At 42.0% G+C, this 21,568-nt stretch overlaps 1 protein-coding gene across 1 annotated transcript in view; it reads left to right on the top strand.

Moving 5' to 3' along the window:
• LOC103726124 (aldose reductase-related protein 1-like) overlaps positions 1–21,351 on the top strand; it is a 30,416-nt gene extending 9,065 nt beyond the window's left edge. The window contains 8 exon segments of the mRNA XM_029558844.1: positions 13,935–14,102; positions 15,142–15,258; positions 16,331–16,408; positions 19,176–19,298; positions 19,568–19,674; positions 20,070–20,151; positions 20,610–20,703; positions 21,275–21,351. Coding sequence (XP_029414704.1) covers positions 13,935–14,102; positions 15,142–15,258; positions 16,331–16,408; positions 19,176–19,298; positions 19,568–19,674; positions 20,070–20,151; positions 20,610–20,703; positions 21,275–21,351 — 846 coding nt within the window.
• Positions 21,352–21,568: the final 217 nt, after the last annotated feature.

Below are 21,568 nucleotides of genomic sequence, written 5' to 3' on the forward strand. Positions count from 1 at the left end.
CACTCAACTCACATAGGTTCTGTTTGGTTGCTAGGTTACAACTTAGCTTCTTATCTACTTATCTACTTCACACAGTGTCACAGCAATGTTCAGTTTGGTTTCAGAGTTTACAGAGTTAATATTCATCTTTAATTTCTGATTTCTAAATTCCTAATAAATTCCTAATACATTCAGTACAGAAATGTTTTTAATACATGTTTAGATTAAGGAGGAAAGACCTTATGTAATCTTAGAAAAAGGAAGGTATGTTTGTTTATGCAAATGACCACAGTTACATTAATTAAGGATGGAACCCTTAACTCAGAGTTCCTAGTTGGTCTAGAGAAGCATTGGTGGTAGTAACCTGCATGGCTTTCCCTGTATAGCTGATGTGTGTTGAGAGCATTACAGATGCTCTGTGAACTTAATCATGTTAGGGTTCGAGAATCGAGAATAATTCCCACAGATACCAAAAAGATCATACAAAAAGTTTATTCAGGAATTTAAAGTAAAAACAACCAAACGGCAGCTGCCGGGCACAGACTGCATGAGCCAAAGATGGAGTTTGGCCCTGAACAATAGCAGGCAGGAGCTTTTATTGGGGAACTCCACAGAAACCCCCACGCCCATGCACCGAGCATCTTTTTAAAATAATTGGATGTCCCCATATCCTGAGTACGGGGGATGTCCTGATTGGTAGGGGCTGTCTTCAGGCCATTGGAATGTGCTGACTGATATCTTTTAGAGCCAGAAGTTTTTGTTCATACCTTATAAGGCTTTTACATGTCCAGGGCTTGCTTAATTTATAGCTGGGTGGGGGGGAGTAGCAACTGGGAAGTGTTACAATATGCCTGAGTTTGTCCTGGCTTGTCTGAAGAAGCTAGCCAAAATGGAGTCAGAGCATTCTGGCTCTTCAAATCAGTCCTGCAACTAGCTGGTCAGAGCTCTCAAATTAGCCTTCTTCTATGCTTCAGAAAGACTATTCAATAAAGCTTGTTCTTTGAAACACACACAAACACAGACACACAGACACACAGACACACACACCCAGACCCAAAGAAGATAACATCACCTACCTAGAAGTGTTTGATGACAGTTAAAATGGTCAGCACAGATGCAGATTTTAGAAAAGTCCATGACATAGAATAGGAGCACTATAAACCACTACTAATTTCTCATGATACTAATTTTTTTAAAGGCAGTTGGAGATGTAGCTCTGTAGGTAGACTGCTTTCTCAGCATGTGTGAAGTCCTGGATGTAATCTCCAGCCTCACATGAACTGGCCAGAGTGGTGCATATCTATAATCCTAGTTCCTGGAAGTAGAGGCAGGAGGGAGAGAAGTTCTAGGTATTCTCTTCTACATAATGAGTTACAGGAAACTCTGTCTCAGAAAGAAAATAATAAACAAACAAATCCAAATGGATATACGAAAACCAACCAGGAAATTAGTAGCAACAGTGTAGAAAAAGCAGTTTAGAAAGTTTGATTCTTTGGGAAAATTATCAGACAGATTCATCTTTCACACATCAGATATTGTCGTTATCCAATTACAAGCTGTGGAATAGGTCATAAACTTGCCTTTATTGAAAATAAATACTACAGGAGCATTACAAAACAGAGGAATGGGTTTGCTAGGCAAGCACTCTATCAACTGAGCTACAGCCCCACTCACTCCCTGAAGTGAGAATGTTAAAGAGTATAGTCACAACCTATGATGGATAATATTGACAGCCAACTTGACAGGATCTAAAAGTTGCTGAAGAGACAAACCTCTGGAACCTGTCTATGAAAGACTGTCTGTAGATTAGGTTAATTAAGGTAGGAAGACATGCCTTAACTGTGGATGGTATCATTCCATGGGCTGGCCGCTTGGACTGGATAAAAAGGAGAGGGCTAGCTGAGCACAAGCATTCATTGCTCTCTACTTCTTGACTTCAGACTCAATGTGACCAGCCACCTCACGTTCCTATCACCATGTCTTCTCTACTATGATCAATTATATCTCTCAAACTGTAAGCTGAAATAAACCCTCTTCCCTTAAGGTGCTTTTGTCTGGTATTTTGTCTTAGCAATGAGAAGTTATAGGAATACAACACCTAGCTCATTCTTTTTTCATTCATTTAAAAAATATTTCCTTATTTTTATTTTATGTATATGAGTGTATTGCCTGCATGTGTGTATGTGCACCCATGTCATGCAAAACCCACAGAGGTCAGAAGAAGGCATCAGATCCCCTGTAACAGGAATTATGGATGATTGTTAGCTGTCATGTGGGTACTGGGAACTGAACACAGGTCATCTGCAAGAGCAGTCAGTGTTCCTAATCATGGAGCCATCTCTCCAGTCCCTCATTATTTTTTTTCTTTTAGACTGTATGTATTTTTATCAAAGAAAATATGTTAATGGAGGGGATTTGAGACAGGGTCTCCCCATAGCCCCATATGGCCTGAAATTCTCTATGTAGACCAGGTTGGCTTTGACCTCATAGAGATCTGCCTGCCTCTGCCTCTTGAGTGCTGGAATTAAAGGTATGCACAACCACGCCAGGCCTAAATCTTTTTTTTTTCTAATGAAGTAAATCTTATTATTACCCTAAATCTTTTTTTTTAAATGAAGTAAATCTTATTATTACTCTGCAGAACAAAAGAGATAGAAAGAGACTTTAAAGTTTCTTAGAAGTATAAGCCAAGAATAGATTGGTAAATTCATGAAACTAGACACACATAAGCAAAGCTCTCATAAACATTCTGAGCTTGATTAATAGTCACAACAGCTTCTTTATAAGAGCTCCCAGCAATAAGGTATGCTCAGTGGTGCAACAGTGGCACAAAGGTTTTGGGAGTAACCAAATCTGATTGGATTTAAGATTTGCTTCACAAGATGGAGTCCATCCTTGACACTGTTATCAGTGCCAAGAACCTGTGGTTAGATAGATCTTTGGCCATAGGGGAGAACCTATTACTATTATCCTGATAAACAGACATACTATTAAAGTGACTCCTAATGATTTGCTATTATATAGATTGGTGCATATTTCAACTCTCATCAGAGAAGGTTCTTCTAGTGGCAGCTGGTGATTAGCACAGAGACCCACAACAAGCAGAGGATAAGAGACTGTGGAGTCTTCAACCCTAAATGGGACACCTATATCATAGCTTTTCCTCCTAAGGCTCAGGGATCATTGTGAAGGAGGGGGCAGAAAGATTGTAAGAGCCAGAGTTGGTGGATGAACACAAGGAAATCATGTTGTCTGGACACCACAGCATAGATTCACATATGAACTCACAGAGCTTGTGACAGCATGCAAAAGACCTGTGCACACCCAAGGCAGACAAAAGTCCATCATGGATGGGGGAGGTGGGCAAGAACCCCCAGCCCTAAGTGAGGATCTATTGTCAGTTGATAACTGCTGGGAGAGAGTCAGTTTTCTTTACTGCTATGTCACCTGGTAGGGTGACCAGACTCCAAGGGATAGACCCACACCCAAGAGCATTTGGGGAACACAGATTAGGCTTCATAAGTATTTTTTTTTTTAAAGAAGAGAGATAATAATAGAGGACATGGAGTAGGGAGTAGTTAAGGTGGGAGTGGAGATGAGGGAGGGTTTCTGAATATGATCAAAATACATTGTATTTTTAAAATATTTCTTTAATTATTTTTTATTATTTTTATTTTTTGTGTATACATGTATCGCTTCCATGCACGTAAGTGCACCCATGTCATGCAATGCCTGCAGAGGTCAGAAGAGGGCATTGGATCCCCTGAAACTGGATTTAACCACCATGTGGGTACTGAGAATTGAGCCTGGGTTCACTGTAAGAGCAGCCAGTGCTCTTAACTACTGAGCCATCTCTCCAGCTCCCCAAAATATATTATATTTCTAATCTTCAACTTTGTACTATTCTGGAAACTACTTTGACAAAAAAAATGTGGCAGAAGGAACACTGCATATATGTCATGAGTACAGTCACTAGGGTGCTACTGCCTCATAACTTTGTAAGTCCAAGTCAGTCTCCCAGGAGATGAGAGAAGACCCTTAGGAGGAGGAGTCCCAGACTCTCCTGAAATCCTAGTCCAACCAACTGAAGCCAAACAACCATGTGGACCAGAAGCAAGCTTACCAATTAATTCTACCCAAATCTTCAGCCCATAAAAACTCAAGTAAATAGTTGCTCTTACAGTAAGTTGACTTCTTACACAGGAATTGCTAAGTGATTAATCACAATTTCCCAATAGGGGTCTTCTTCTTCACTCACTCAACTTTTGTAGCTGAAGAATAAATCTAAGCAAGAATAATAGACCTTTCTTTACTTTGTGATTCATAAAGGATTGCTGAATTCTATAATATTGCACTGTCATATTGCCCAATGTGCACAAGGAGTAGATTCAGGAGACTTTGTACTGTAATCTGGTGCCACCAAATTATGAGATCTGCATTTATTATCAATGTTGAAGTAAATCATTTAACAATGCTTTATTATAGGTGATAGAATGTGTGAAGAGCCACGAGCCTAATTAGAAAAGCACTATAACCATAAATCCCTTAAAGTGGCTAACTGGCCCTAAACTGGCAGGTTCACCTTGCTCAAGCTTTATCAACTGGTCTCTCCCTGGACTAAGGGAGACTGTTTACTGAGCCAACCTGCCCTTCAGTGCTTTAAGATAGCTCACCTGCCTGAGAAATAATCTTGGGAGGAAGACTCTCAATCAAGGACACCAGATCCTGGCACCGAGTAAAATCCTGCAGATGTGTGCAGCAGAATTCCTGTGAAAGAGGAAACTGCCCCTCCCTTTGATACAGATGCCTTCTTGCGGCAAGGCCTCCATCTTCTGCTGTGTCCTCTGAATACAAAAGGACATATTCCTTGTCTGCTCAGGTCTGGCTCTGGTTCTTATTTCTTAACTTTAAACTCTTTCCTTACCTGCTCTCCTAAGTCTAACAATATGTGTTAAGATTCTTCTACCTATAGGTACCAAACATATCAATTGACTTACTTAAACTGTGCTATCATACACCACCAGGAAGTTAAATTCGACTTCAAGATCCAACCAGAGTAAACTTAAAAACAAAGGAGAATGTGTAAAGACAAAAAGAAATCACAGAAGAAAAAGAAACACCTCAGCCCAAAATGGTATTAAACAGTGCTGGGCCTATGTCCTTTCCCCTGGGTTGCTGGCTACTCAAATGTGAAAGCTGTTTCCAATCAGGTCGGGACTTGTCCATCAACAAACTGAAACTGGAATTGTAATCTTTAAAATCAAGACTGCTCTTGCTGTTCCCCTCTGGACAGCACCTCATACAAGAAACACTCAGCAGGCGAGGAAGGCCCTCTTCTTTTCTTTCCTTCAATGACTGAGTTCCTGATCACATTACAAGAGTCCCGCTGTCCAGCAGTCTACTCTGCTGAATTTGCTGAGTCATGGTAAACAAATGGAAACATTATAACGCTTTATTCATAACTGCACAACCATGGAAGAAATTTCTCTGCCCTTTCAGAGGTAAATGGACAAACTGTTATACATGGAGATAATGGACCAGTAATCCCAAGAAAACAGAAGTGAGTCATATCAGCCACCGAAAGGCACACAGGAATTCTAAGTTTACAGTGTAAAGATATGGATGTCATTCCTTTTTCTTTTTCTTTCTTTCTTTCTTTCTTCTTTCTTTCTTTTTTTTTTTTCGGTCTTTTTGAGCCAGAGTCTATCTGTAGCCCCACCTGGCCTAAACTCGCTATGGAGACCAGGCTGGCCTCTATCTCACAGAGATCCACCTGCCTCTGCCTCCCGAGTGCTGAGATTAAGGCATGTGCCACCATGCCCGGCTTGGATGTCATTCTGAAATGGATTTTTATTCCTGTTACAGAGCACCCTGGGAGAGCTGGAAAAGCATCAATAATTAAGATAGGAAATAGGCCCAGCTGTAGCTAACATCTTAGCTAACATCTGTAATCCCAGAACTCAGAAGTTGACAGGAAGATCAAGAGTTCAAGGTCATCCTTGGTTCTCCACCCAGTTCAAGGCTGCCTGGACTGCATGTAACTGTGCATTAAAAAACAAAAACGGGCTGGAGAGACAGCTCAGCGGTTAAGAGCACTGACTGTTCTTGCAGACGACCCGGGTTCGATTCCCAGCACCCACATGGCGACTACGCACCATCCCTAACTCCAGTTCCAGGGGAATCCAAAGCCCTCTTCTGACCTCCGCAGCATTGCACGACATGGGTGCACTCACATACATGCAGGCAATACACTCATACACATAAAACAAAAATAATAAATAAAATATTTTTTAAGAAGTTTGATTATATTGGAAAATGAATCTTCTATTAAACAAATATTGTAGTTGTTAACCAATCACAAGCTATGAACTATGCCATAAACTTGGCTTGTTTTGAAAATAAATACTATTACAACATTACAAAGCAGAGGGATGGACTTCTTTTGGTACTTGACTTTTATAAAATGAAACCACAAAATCATATATATATATATTAGACACCCACACACATTCACACATATATATCCTGTCCAAATAATAGTTTAATGTTGATAATGTTTACTATTTATAGATTAGTATAGCATTTTGGTCTCAATCTACTAAAAGTCTACAACAAATTTAGAAGGAAACATTTCTGAGAACTTATATAAATATCATCTTGGGGCTGAAGAGACAGCTCAGTGGTTAAGAGCACCTGGCTGCTTTTGCAGAGGACCAAGGTTCGATTCTAAGCACCCATACTGTAACTCTAGTTCCAGGGGGATCCTACATCCTCTCCTGAACTTTTTGGGCGTTGCACGACATGGGTGTACTTACATACATGCAGGCAATATATTCATACATATAAAATAGAAATAATAAAAATAAAATATGAGAAAAGAATATTCATCTGGTTATATATGATAATATTCATCTAGTTATATATTTAGCAAATGTATTCTCATAAATATGTTATAAATTTTTAGTGTTATGATGGCATGTATGTTTAAATTTATATATAATTTTTAGTTCAGTGGTTAAGAGCACTGGTTTCTCTTGCAGAGGACCAGGGTTTGATTTTCAGCACCACATGGTGGCTAACAACCATCTGTACTCCAGTCTCAGGGGATCCAATATCCCTTTCTGACCTCCTTGGGCATTCACAACAGGGGTGCACTTACAAACATGCAGGTAAAACACTCAAACACATAAAATAAAAATGAATAAATAAAATATTTAAAAAGCAATTTTAGCTCAATTGGGATATTATTCCTTTTTCAATTATAATTTAACTTTCATTTCTTGGAAAATGTTGTAACTATAATTATAGCAAACCTTATGTGGAACTGAGAAAAAGAGTAAAAATGACTTGCAAATCTACTTTGCTTCTAGATTTATGAATCGAGAAATTACTCTTTGTATAGGAATGACTTACATATGGGACAGAATCTGAACTAATGACTTTTACTGAGCCTTGCATCAAAAAGCTACTGTTTATAATGTAAACAAGCACTGAGCCATGTACTCTTGTGACCTGGGCACCTGACCTTGATCTCTCAGGACCCCCACTTGGCTCTCCACCCAAGATAGTGCTTAATTAGCAAATCAGAGTGCTAGAAGTGGCATATCTGCATTTATATTCTTTTTGGAAGCAGTGAGACTTGAGAAGTATACTTGATAAGTTTATCAACCAATTATACCCCAAACCACTAGCCCATAAAAACTTGAGAAAATAAATGTTCCCTGTTACAATGAGCTGACTTCTTACACAGAAATACTTAACTGATTAGTCTCAATTCCCCAATAAAAGTCTTCTCCTTTTTCATTGACTCACAGTTTTCATGGTCCCAGAACAAATCTGATCAGGAATAACACACCTTTCTTTACTCTGTGTATCTCAAAGCATTTCTGATTTCCACAAAATTTGCACTGTCACGTTGCCCAATATACACACGGAGTATATTCAGGAGACTTTGTACCACAATCTGATGTCACCCAGTTATGAGTTATGCATGCATTATTAATGTTGAAGTAAATACTTTAACTTTGCATTAGGATGTGTGTTAATGCATGTACATATAGGTATAAAATATCATACCAATTGACCTCCATAAACTGTGCTATCATACATTGTTCAGAGGCTAAAGTCTACTTTAAGATCTAAACAAAATCAAAGTCAACTTACAAACAAATGAGAGTACCCCCTAAAAGAAATACCTCACTATGAGTCACCCCAAAATGATGCTATGCCATGGCAAGGCCTATGTCTTTTCCTTGGGTTGCTGGCCACCCAAGTGTTACAGCTAACTCCAATCTGATCAGGACATTTCCATCAACAAACTGAATCTAGAATTTCAGTCTTTAAAATGAAAGCTATGCTATTCCCCTCTCCTCTGGACTTCATCTCACATAGCAAACACTCAACAGGCAAAGGAAACCCTCTTTTTTCTTTCCCTCAATAACTTAGTTCCTCTTTACATTAAGGAAGTCTAGCTTTCCAACAATCAGCTGTACTGAATTCTCTCATTCATGGTGAAACAATGGAAAAATTATTATGCTTTATTCATAAGGCACAAATATGGGAGAAATTTCTATGCCCTCCACAGATAAATAGATAAGAAGACTGTGGTACTGGAGCAATGGATCAGTAATTTGTAGAAAATAGAGATGGGCCATTAAGCCACTAAAAGGGGCAGAGGAATTCTAAGTTTACAATGTTAAGATGTGGGTGTCATTCTGGAAAGGCTTTTCTGATTCCAGCTATGGGACACACTGGGAAAGAAACAATTATGAAGACACAAAATAGTTCAGGCATGGTACATGCCTCTAACCCCAGCACTCAGATGGAAAAGGCAGGAGGATCAAGAGAGAAAGGCCAACCTTGGCTACATAGGGAATTCAAGGACTGTCTTGTCCATTTCTCAAACATGAGGCTCCTTGACTATTATGCACAAAACCCTGAGTTCCATTTCCTACACTGTCTAAACTAGGTGTGGTAGCGCACACCTGTGATCCCAGTATTCAAAGGGTGAAGGTAGGAGGATCAGGGTTTCAAAGTCATCCTTGGCTACATAGTGAGCTCAAGGTTAGCTTAGGGTAGCTATGCCCCATTCTCCCCAAAACAACAACACTACCAAAGACAGGAAATAGAGTACTAGTCAACCAGGGCTCAGTTGGAGAGGAAGAGGCATGAAGAGAGGAAGAAAAGGAAAGGAAATTTGGAGGCAGTGAAAATATCCTGTCTGGGGCTATAATGGTGAATACATGATACTAGACACTTGTCAAAGCCCACAGCTTATATACCTTAAAGAGGCCTAAAGTGAACTTTTAATTAACAATATGGAATTAATATGTTTTGTAGATATTAAATTTCTCTCCAAAGTCTACATATTTTTTTAAGTCTACACATTTTTAAATATAAAGACAAGAATGAGCTTAGCTAGTATGTTGGTACAAGTCCATTATCCCAGGACTTGGGAGGCTGGGTTGGAAAGATAGCTTAAGGTCAGGACTTTGATATCAACCCAAGCCATATAGTGGGAAGATATCTCAAAGGAAGGGCAGGGGTGCTGTCTAAGAGACTTTTAGGAATCTATAAACACGTTAAATTTTTTAAATTTATTTTTAATTCAGAAGAAACATGCACGTAATATTAATAACAAGGACACAATAATCTGGTTTAAATACCAACACACTCATAAAATATGCCTGACTTTTTTTAATGCAAGAAAGAGCATGTTCTGTCACATTTAGGATTACTGTAACAAAATCCCTGAGATAATCAACTTAAAAGAGGAAAGGTTTATTTTGTCTCATGATCTTGAAAGCTTCCGTCCATGGCCACTAGGCTCATTGCTAATGAGCTCGTTGCTTTTGGACTGTGGACAAGGCAGTACATCATGGTAGAAACAGGAGGCAGATGAACTGCTCACCTCATGGAGGTCAGGAAGCAAAAAAAGAACAGGATCAGATTCCCACTGTTGTCTTCAAGGGCACACCTGCATGTGAATTAAAACTTTGCACTACATCCCACACTTTAAGATTTCTACCACCCTCGAATACAGCAAAGTTAAAAGACAAAGTCTTTAATACATCAGGCTTCAAGAAGACATTCTAGATTCAGACTGCAGCAGAGCCCATAAAGGAAAAAGTTTCTAGAGGCTGCAAGTGTCATAAGGTAATACTAGCTATGTGCTCTGACCATGCATCATTATACCAGCCATCTTGAGGGTAAGTTGCTCCATGGCTAGGATTTTACTGGTAAGGACCATACTGCCCACAGAAAGCTGATGTAAGGAAAAAGAGGTCTGCATCAAGTTGTCTCTGAGGAAGTTAAAGCAACAAGACTTTTGGGGAAACTGGGCAACCAGAGTTCTGGAGAAGAATTAAAATTCAACTCAGAAGTTTCTTGAGTAGGGGTGGAGGCCAAGAGGAAGCCTGCATATTTGGATGGGAAGCTACACTTAGAGGAAATAAGGGTATCCGTTATAAAGGGAATGGCTAGACAGCATGGAAGGGAGGAAATGTGATAGAGGAGGGTCCTATTCTGAAAGGTGAGGAGAAGCCCCAGGGGGAGGCTCTGCTCTGATTGGGCAAAGGTGGAGCAGGCTGGAAGGCACTCAAGGTGCTGTTCACACTCTGTCAAACAGGAAACTGTTGCTGGCAGAAAGCCTACACATCCTCTGTTTTCATCACTGATAAGATGTGGTCACTTTCCCTTAAATCCATCCCTGCCTCTCCCTTTGTATGAGTAAAGGGAATGTATTCTGTCAGCCTCAAAGATAAACAATGTATGAAAGGACTTTTGTAAGTTACAAAGTTTTATCAAAATCCTTAAATTACGCTCATCCTTGTATCAAACTCAAAGTTAATAATGGCTGAGAGCAAAATTTCTTACCTGTAGACTCTGAATGAAGATGAAAGTCGTCATCACCACCCTTAGGCTCATCATCAGTCTGTTTAGTAGCTGATTTGTTTCATCAGTTTCAAAAATCTGTATTAGAAATTATTATTGATTCTGGGTTGATTAATTTGCAATATAATTTAATCCAATTGTTCTCTCACTCCGGTGTGTTTAGAACAGACTGGCAGGGCATAAATATTTCCCAGAATTATGAACATATTGACTGAAAAGAACATAAAAATATAGTGATGGTATCACTACTTCATAATAGTGCCAAACTAAAATCATCTATAATGCTTATCAATACTTGAGTAAGAATATTGTATGGCTTCATGAAACACATTTTCCCCCAGGATAATCCAGTAAAATAATACAAGTAAACACATGACAGCCACATTCAACAACATGGATGAATCTTATAAGCATACATTAAATGTCGGCAAAAGGAGCCCTCACCTTTCATAATTTCAAGGCCAGCTTCAATTTTGTCTGGGTCTGACAAGAATAATTTCATCCCGAAGTATCATACTGGACTTGAAATTGTTAGATACAGGCTTCCCCTTTAAGACAGCGATCATGCTAAGAAACCAGATCTCACAGCTTTCAGAAATCAGGCCATATACCCTGCAGCTCTCTCCCTGGACAGAGTTAAAAAGCTGTCGGTGCTATGGCTAGCAGATCTTAACTGTATGGTGCCTGGCTTCTTTGTGCTCTTAGTTCTATATGCTATTTAGTCCTGCTCATGGTGCAGGACTCCCACAGTGGCATGTGTGGTCTGGGAGCTTGTAGGAAATGCAGAATCCCAGACCCCAGCACATGTCACTGTATTGGCACCTATACTTTTTCAAGATCCCTGCCTGGTTTTCCATGCACATTAAAGTCCAAGCAGCAACACAGGGAGTTGGGGCCGGGAGTTGGGAGTTCAGGTCCTGCCCTGCATGCGTTAATTTCTCCTGGAAAAAATGCCTCAAGGCTCATCCCGGTGCCCAGTGAAGCAGATTTCCCAGTCTCTCTGAAGAAGTCTGACATTGTTCCACCTTCTAGATTTTCTTTGCCTTTCCTCTCAGAAATAACAGGAACAGCTGTTTCCAGGAGCTGTTTGGGGTATTGTTTTTGGTTTCTTGAGACAAAGTCTTTCTCTGTAACATAAACTGGCCTCTTACTTTCAGCAATTCTCCTGCCTCAGCATCTCCCGTGCTCAGATTACAGGTGTGAGCCATCATGCATGAATCAGGACCTGTTTATGGAGGTCTTCTGCTCCCCTGAGCCGAAGGGTTCATCTCCAGTCTTCCTCCTCTTGTTACTCTTTTGTTCTTTGCAGGGTGTAGAATCTCTCCTTTTTTCAACACTGGATAGAATAGCAAGCTCTGCAGTCAAATTGGATATTTTACATTCCCTCAAGGTAACAAATAATCCTTTGCAGATCTCCAGGGAGTCTACTCACCTTGTATACATTCACCGGAAATTAACTCCCAGAATTTCAAAGTTAGATGTAAAGATTGTAAAGGGGCTTGTTTTCAAGACAAGGAGATGACATTGCTGTTAAAGATTCTGTGCTCATCAGAGGACATGCAGGAGGGTGGTGCTCTGAACCTGGACTCCAAGTGCTTCTGAGTTGCTGGCAGCAATTCTTTGTCCCAGTGATGGTACAGCTATTTATCTGATTTTTGTGCTTCTCAATGTTTGATAGTTACAAAAAGAATTTCTATGTCTTGTGAGAGATAAAGTGTTACTTATTTGTTGCTATGGTGGTAGTTGTTTGAGACTGTTATGTAGCCCAGGCAGGCCTAGAACTCATTATGTGGCTGAGAATCCTCCTATATGCACCTCCCAAAGTCTGGGATTACAAGCATGGACAATTGCACCCAGAGGTTTGGAGATCTTCTTGGGATTTATTTGTTTTACGAGACAGTGATGTGCCCCAGGCTGGTCTCAAACTCATGATCCTCTGCCTTTGCCTCCCTAGTGCTGGAACACAGACGTGTACCACTACACTCTATGAGATGAGTGATGAGTTTTAAGTATTTTTTCCCAACCCAATGTCTGGCACGGCTAGGTTAGAGGGTGGTATTTCAAAGGATCTTTTTTCTTACTTTGTTTTCTTTTTCTAACTAATGGAAAAGAAAAATCCATTGTTATTTAAAATGTTTCCTATTTGTTCTTTCTGTGAAACAGTGATTATGTACTAGATTGCATCTTCTGAGCCTTACTAAATGTCCAGTGATATGCTACGAACTTCACCTTCATTGTGGCAAACAACACACAGACCTCATGAGAAAGAAGCTATTGCTGCTGCTATTTTGCAGTCAAGGTTTGGAGAGACTGAGGAATCTGCTCAGCTTCATACTGATATGTGGTAGATGCCTCATAAAACTGATGCCTCAAGTTTAGCCTGGCATGACCATATTTTAGGGCTGTCCTTGTAACTATCTAAAATCTGAAAATTCCTGGGTCACTTTAGAGTCTAGATTTCTGCCTGGCCTTTAAAAGCAAATTGCAATGGGAGCCACTGTCACTCCCACAAACTGTAGACACTTTAAGATCAACCTGGATTACAAGGGGACTAATTTTTGGCTAAGGCATGGGGTGATAATCATAAAATCAATTATGACATATATGTATGAAGATACCACAAAGAACATTACTTTGTATGGTGATATAAAAAATTGATAAGAAATTAATTCACTTTTTTCTTTGTTTTTAAAATACTTTATTATTTTTATTTTATTTGTATGAGTGTATTGCCTGCATGTATGTAAGTGCACCCGCATTGTGTTGTGCAGTGCCTGAGGTGGTCAGAAGAGGGCGTCAGATCCCCAGGACCTGGAGTTACAAGTGGTTGTTAGCCACCATGTAGGTGCTGAGGCTCGAACCTGGGTCCTCTACAAGAGCAGCCAGTGCTCTTAACCACTGAGTCATCTCTCAAGCCCCTTTTTCTTTGTTATTGAAAGGTTTCTAAAATATGTCTTCTTCCTCAGTGAGCCAGGAAGGCTGTGATTTTGAAAGATGGTCTATCTGGAGCCTGTTAGAGGAGGCCTTGGGAGCATGTGGTGGTCTTTTCTGTGGCCTTTCAGTCTCCCCCTGGCAAAGTCAAGGAAGCAGTGAAGGCAGCCATTGACGCTGGTTATCTCCACATTCACTGTCCATATACCTATTAGAACAGGAAGGAGGTGGGAGAAGCCATCCCAGAGAAGATCAAAGAGAAGGTTGTGAAGCGGGAGGACCTCTTCATTGTGAGCAAGGTACTCACAGCCCACTGGGTGGATAGGACTTCAAGGTCCTGAAGTGTTTGGTCTACGCCAAGCCCTATCAGCCTTTCCCACATCCTGTATTTCTCCTAGCCGTATTTCTCTTTGCTTTTATTGTGTCTCTGGATACAGATATCCAAACCCCAAACCAGTACTGGTAAGAAGATGCTGATGCCTGCCCTCTCCCTTGTTGGATTTTCCATAGAGGGGATGGTTCCACTGAGCCTGCTGGTGCCCTTGTTCTCTCTGTTTTCTGTTGGTGGGCTCCATCTACCAGGTGGCAGGAAGGGGTGAAGTCAGGGTCATGATTCCTGACAGTCAGAACTGTGGTCTCAATGGCTGTGTCCCCAAGGTTCATAGATCATAGACATGAGTATGTTGGAATGGTAGGAACATTTTTTTTTTTGGAACATTTCTTATTGTCACATAGGAACCTCTTTTATCTCAATTCACTAAAAGTGAATTGTAAAATGTTATATAAAAAAGAAGAGGATGAAGAGGTTTGAATCTCCTTGGCTCCATATTGGACACAACACAACTTTTTCTAGTTCCAGGTACTTGGGAATAATATCTGGTGTGACAAACAGACCTACTACGGGAAGAGTTCATGTCTAGATAAAATTCCACTTGGGCCCCCTGGGCTCAGGGATGTGGGAGTAGAGAATGGACCAGCTGCTCCCAATAGCATCAGGATGTTTGAAATTTGAAGGGATAGACACAATTCCTGCCCTCAGAGAGCTGACAGCCAAGGAAGGGGACAAAAGAGGAATGTAAATAATCCGTGGCCAAATGATTTAAGAAACTATGCTAAATGATTTAAGAAACATTAGACCACCAAAAGCATAAAACACTTCGAAGTGACATTGACTTGCTAAGAGATGGTGCCCCACTGAACTGCTTTTCTTAACTAACTTTATTATATATAAATGACCTGCCTTGGGGTTGGGTCAGGCTGCAACTCTCATAGTGAGGATGGTGAGTATGGTATGGCCATCTCTCTCCAGTCCTAACGCCTTGTCATCACACTCTGCAGTTGTGGTCCACCTTCTTTGAGAAAGGCCTGGTGAAGAAATGCTTTCAGAAAACCCTCACGGATTTGAAACTAGACTATCTGGACCTCTACCTTATTCATTGGCCACAAGGACTTCAGGTTTGAACTGCTGTTTGCCCCAACTCTAGTTGCTAGGTAGAAGCCTCAAAATAGCTGCTGTGCCAGGGCTGTCGCATGATGAAGGGATGAGGGAGGAGTTCTTGTGTGGAGCAGAAAGGCACTGGCCTGAAATAGAGACTCCTCAAGCAATGTGTGGTGCTTGAGGGTACCACATGCTTAAGTATTCTTGCTATTGTGTTTGAGAGAGACTATGATTCCTGCTAGAGCAGACAAGCTGCCACGGGCCAGTCATCTTCCTGTTCGTTCTATGCAGAAGTCCCACAGGTGGGATCTCTTGGGATACTCTTATATAACTTATTTCAGGAAACACCCTTTGCATGCTCAGGGAGTGGCATCCAGGAACAAAGGCCAAATATAGTGATGCTGGGAAGTAGCCAATCCACTCTGAAAAACTACCACTCAGTGCCTGGGACCATGCTTCTGTCTGCTCATAAGAGCTGGAGGGATGTGAATTCTCACTGCTCTGCTCTCAAGAGATGGTCATGGTGTCACGCTACCCAAAAGTTCATCTTTAGACTGCAAGGATAGAAGCTAGCTACTATCTTCTTCAGATAACCTGATGTAACCTGTGTCTAGAGACCCTGAAATTAAAATTTCCTCCAGCTAAGAGTGGTGTGGCACATGCCTTTAATCCAGCACTCAAGAGGCAGAGACAGGCAGATCTCCATGAGATCAAAGCCAGCCTGGTCTACATGATGAGTTTCAGGCTAGCTGTGGCTACAGGGAGACTCTGTCTCAAAAAGAGCAAAAAATTTTTCCTCCAAGTTTATATGGGCCTTGGCATGTTGGGATATTTCCCATGGTGACGATGGCTTCTACAGTATATTGACAATGGATTTGGAACAATCCAACAGTGTCAGAAATACAGGATTTACATTCCATCAGAGATTCGAAGATTTTATTGAGGCTTACTACTTAAAGTGTCTTTTCCAGACTTTGACTAAAGGCTATGTAGGCATGGGTATTTGTCATTTCACTGTCTCAAGGCCCCTGTATATAGGACCAGGTATCAGATGCACATCCCTGTGAGCTTTTCGTTTTGCATTTACAGGCTGGGAATGTGTTATTCCCCACAGATGAGAAAGGAAATATTGTCCTCAGTAAATATACATTCTTGGATGCCTAGGAGGTAGGTTCCAGCTTCTTCTCATGTTCTCAGAGGAAAATTTCTGTCAGACCCCATTGAAATGCTACCATGGTAAGAAATGGCTCAGTCCTTCATGTGTAATTTCATCACTGTGATTCTCCAGCTCTTGATCTTTTTCTTTGTATTTATTTATTAAGGTTCTCTGCCTCCAGCAAGGGGTCCCAGTGAATGAACTCAGTTTGTCAGTCCTGGCATCAAGGACATTTGTCCACTGAGCTGTTGGGGAACCCTGCTGTTAAGGTTGGCTCCTTTCTCAGGAGGGACTTCCTGCCTGACTTACCTGGAAAGTGCTGCCAAGCACGGATGCTTGGCCTCATTTAAAATATGACCTTTGGCATAGTTACCTGGAGTAAAAACTACCCCCAGGTTTTTTCTATATGATAATTAGGCATTGCCCGATAGTCAGATGAAAGGATCCCGCTACCACATGTAAATAAAGCATACTATGAGCACCTATCAGCTGAAGCATTGGCTGCTGCCTCCACACTATATTTTCCCTGACCCCCACTGAATAAACGGAGCTGTTTGTATCACTGAACCTGCCTCCCCGGAAGGGCTTTCTTCTGTCAGTGCTCACTGGCTGTCCCTGACCCTATTCGTCACTTCTGCTCCATTTGTCCTCGTGGACTGGTGGCCAACGACCCACGAGGGAAGGGAGAGACCCCACACTGAGCCATTTCACTGACCTCCTGAAACATTTTAAAGGAGTAATAATAAATTATGCTGCTTGCCTTAGTTTGTTTCTCCATTGCTGTGACAAAATACTCTAACCAATACCAGCTTGGGGAGGAAAGGGGATTATTTTATCTTACATCTCCTGGGTCACATACAGTTCATCAGGGAGCCCAAGGTAGGAACTCAGAGCAGGAAACTGGAGGCAGGAGCTGAAGCACAGTCCATGGAGGAACACTGCTTACTGGCTTGCTCCCTTGGCCCCTGCTCGGCCTGCTTTCTTATGTAACACAGGCCCACCTGCCCAGGGGTGGCACCACCCATAGTGGGCTGGGCCCTCCCACATCACTCAACAATTAAGAAGGTGCCCCATGGACATGGCCACAGTCCAGTCCAATAAAGGAAATTCCCTACTTGAGGCTCCCTCAACCCAGGTATGTCAAGTTGACACTAAAGCTATCCAGCACAATGTTCTGGTTTAGAAACTCTGATTAGATACTGGAAGGACTGAATATATTAGCACTGGGTGGTTCTTTGAACCCATAAACCAATCCAGTAGAAACCTCATTTGGGGGTGGGGGGAGGATGAGTGTAAAGAGGTCAAGATAGAGTATCATAGAACCCAAACGAAGCAGACTCAGGGCACAGAAAATGATTACACCATCTCATTGTTCACTGGGAAATTCCTGGAACCTTCTGGTCTCATCAATGCTAAACTCTCTTGCCTAGTAAAGCCCTTCTTCATCCATGATGGCAGTTCTCAACTTTGTACACTAAAATCATCAGAGTTCATGCTCATGCTGTGTCTCAGAGGAAATCAGGAAGAAGCTTGGGGAGGGGGCCCCAGACACCCAGTTCTTTTAGAGTTTCCATAAGATCCCAAGTTGCAGCTAAAGCTAAGAAATGGTAGACAGAGTGTCACCTCAACATGGCTGCCCCTGCCTCTGAGCCTTTGCTCCTGCCTTCCTCCCACATCTGTTCCTGAGTTTCCTCCCTTTATTCATAGTAATTTCACAGTGATTACGTCCTTTTAAAATTCTACACTAATGTCTCCCCTGGGATCCAGCTAGAATCCTTACTTCACTTACTGATGATCAGGGCTATGCCAGCTGTCAAATGAGCTGAGGTAGCCTAGCACTGAGGCAGATGGGAACCCCAGCACTTTAATTAGACTGTAAGAATCTCAAGCAGGAAATACATTGTAGACTTTTATATTCTGGAAACTCCTGTACAGGAACTTATAATAAGTACATTATAAATACATGCTGAATTTGTAGTCAGGTATGAATAAGCATCTATGAACAAATTTTGGAAAAATCTCATTGTAGGCAAAAAATAATAGACCCCACCTCCTTGGAGTTAAGGCAGTTTTGGCTTGGCAGATGGTCAGTGGGACAGATTTCAGCCCCACTCCAGCCCTAGGCTGGGTGCCCCTGCCAGGGCCTGTATATCTGCATGGCATTCCTCACTGCGCACCAAACTGTTGTTGGCAGGGGAGAGAGGTAAGCAGGTGGCCTGATGGTGCAGGACTACAGTCACATCTGTGTTGGAGACTGAAGCAGGAGGATCACACTTCAAAGCCTGCCTGGGCTGCATAGTAAGCTCAAGGCCAACCTGTGTACTTACAGAGACCAAAGCTCAAAATTGAAAAATGGAAAAGGGAGTGGGGTGAGGCCTAGGGATCCAGCGCAGTTGTAGAGTGCCTTTTTAGCACAGGAGTGGCCCTAGATTCAATTCCTAATAACACAAAACAAAGAATGAAAAGACAGCCAATAGAGTTGAGTCTTTTCCACAGGTTCCAGTCTGTTTCCAGGGGGATTGGGTCACTCAGGTTTGGGTGAGGCGACAGCAGAAAGCATATGAAACCTTCATGTTTCTTTCCTACTTGCATTTGAGCTGGAGATGAGGAGAAGGGCCAGAACTACCCTATGGGCACCACTGTCTGGACTGAAATTTTTTTCTCCTACTGCAGTTAACTTTGCTATAGGTGATTCATTGCACCTAACTCAGGACAAAGCCAAGCCAGCTCCCTGTATTGTTCTTACTTTGATCTAAATGATATTCCTTGCTATGACAGGGCATGGAGGAGCTTGTGGAAGAAGGATTAGTGAAAGCCCTGGGCATCTCCAACTTCAACCACTTCCAGATTGAAAGGCTCTTGAACAAGCCTGGACTGAAACTTAAACCAGTGACCAATCAGGTAAATTCTGTTTCACAAAGAGGTCCTGCTGTGACTGCTTGAACATTTGGAAGCTAGTTCAATGCTGTCTACTGAATCTCATTCAGGGATCAGTGTTCAGGATGCTTAGGGAGGTGGGGGACAGATCTCCTGGTCTGGTATGTAGTGCATCCATCAATGGGCTGTGTTTGGATTTTGCTTGGTGATCTTTTCCTATGTGTAAGACTCCCTCTGAGCCACTCAAAAAAGCAGCCTGACTTCCCTAGTGATGGAGTTGTTTTCTCTTGCAGATCGAGTGTCACCCATACCTCACCCAGGACAAACTGATCCAGTACTGTCACTCCAAGGGCATCGGCATCACGGCCTACAGCCCCCTGGGCTCTCCAGACAGACCTCAGTGAGCCTTCAGTGTGGCAGTGCTTCCTTGATTACTCTTAAAAAGTGTCATAATTGGTTAATATTAGACTAAATTTCCAAAGCACTGGGAAAATATATCTATGGCAAGTGGTTGGCCACCTGAGTGAGTGGTCGGGATAACAGTGTTAAAATTTTATTTAAGGTAACACGACTGATCCTCTGAGAATGCGTCACCTCTGCCATCAGTGGTGGGGCAGACTTTTCAAATCGCCAAAGCTCCAGAGCCTATGGCTGAGCCCATGGGAGAGACACAAAATCATCTGCCTCCCAGATGGGGGAGGCTGTGATGCTCAGCCTTTGCACGGTCATGGGAGTGATGCTCATTGGCATGCAGTAGCCAATGATTATTCACTCCAGCCATCTTTCTGTCTTTAGTGCCAAGCCAGATGACCCTGTAGTACTGGAGAGTCCCAAGAGCAAGGAGATCACGACAAAGTACAAGAAAACCCCAGCCCAGGTACAATATGTGTTTTCCCCTTTATCTGTTCTACTAGTCTTGTATTTTATTCTGTGTTGTCTTTTTTGATCCCTTGGAGAGAAGGAAGTGGGAAATGTAAGGATCTCCCAGAAATAGAGTCAGCATCAGTTAAGCAAGGACCACCTCTGTCCATCAGCTTCCTGTCCAGCCCTTAGGCCCCACCATGGATCATAGCTTTGGGTTCAGGTATCAACTGTGCAGGGTCTCAGCTTATGAATATAGGCTACCTCCTCCTTCCTTTCTAGGGAAATCACAGTGTTACTTTGAGAGTCGAAGGACATACTAGGAGGATTGGCAAATGTCTCTAATAACTGAGTGCTCAAGTAATTTTAGCTGCTGTAGCTAAAGCCATGGGGAGCTATTTAGATCATCTTCTTTTCAATAGATGGAAGGGCTCCTGTAGATAAGTGGACGTGTCTTCCCTTCTTTCTGCACAGGTTCTGATTCGGTTCCACATCCAGAGGAATGTGGTGGTAATCCTCAAGTCTGTGACACCCTCACACATACATGAGAACTTTCAGGTAAGAAACTGGCTGATCAGCTGATAGTCCTTAGTGGAGTAGATGATGGAGCGGGGGTTTCTCATCCCATCCCTTTATTGCCAGTGTGTCCATCCTTCTTCCAGCTACCTCATCAACCCTTAGGCTAGAGATCTGGACCACAACAGAGCTGTGAAAATAACCAGTGCACAAATGGTGGGCTAGTGGCAGGCACCAGGGAAGCCCTCTGAGGGCTAAGGGCTGTGCTACATACTACTGAGAAGATCCTGGCTTACCTCTGAGCACTTAGATCCTGGGCCACACATTGTCCTGGCCAACTGCATACTCTCTTAGTCAACATACCCACTTTTTAGCAGGAGAAGAGATATGGTTTGGACTTAAAGATATGTCCTTCTGATATGCCTGTCAGGAATCACAGCCATCATGAACACCTACAATTCCAATCCCTTTGGAACTCTAAACTCTATACATTATTTGGTCTTAATTTAGAGAACAATGTGCTCTCTGTGGATATATCAGGATAAATGTCTAGAACCTCAGATCCCATCAACCTTTTCCTTGCCAAAATTGTTTTTGGAACTCTTGCCTTTCTAGGTCTTTGATTCAGTTGAATGAAGAGGAGATGGCTGCCATTCTCAGCTTCAACAAAAACTGGAGGGCCTGTGGTGTCTTTGCTTAAGTGCTGGGTTAAATGGGAGTTTGATCCAGTATTTTTCTAAAAGGGATAGGGTTGAAGACACATGGGATGACTTTTGTCTTAAAATAATATTTTATGGACTACTATCCTCAGGCCTCTTGGGGTAAGTCTATAGCGCAGCTCTCCGCGCCAGGACTCCCTAAGCCTCATTCACCCTTCCATCCATCCTGCTGTTCTATACTCCTAGTTTGGGCCCTGT

The sequence above is a fragment of the Nannospalax galili genome, unplaced genomic scaffold, assembly GCF_000622305.1.
Source record: "Nannospalax galili isolate Female #2095 unplaced genomic scaffold, S.galili_v1.0 scaffold307, whole genome shotgun sequence".
In the NCBI taxonomy this organism is placed as follows: domain Eukaryota; kingdom Metazoa; phylum Chordata; class Mammalia; order Rodentia; family Spalacidae; genus Nannospalax; species Nannospalax galili.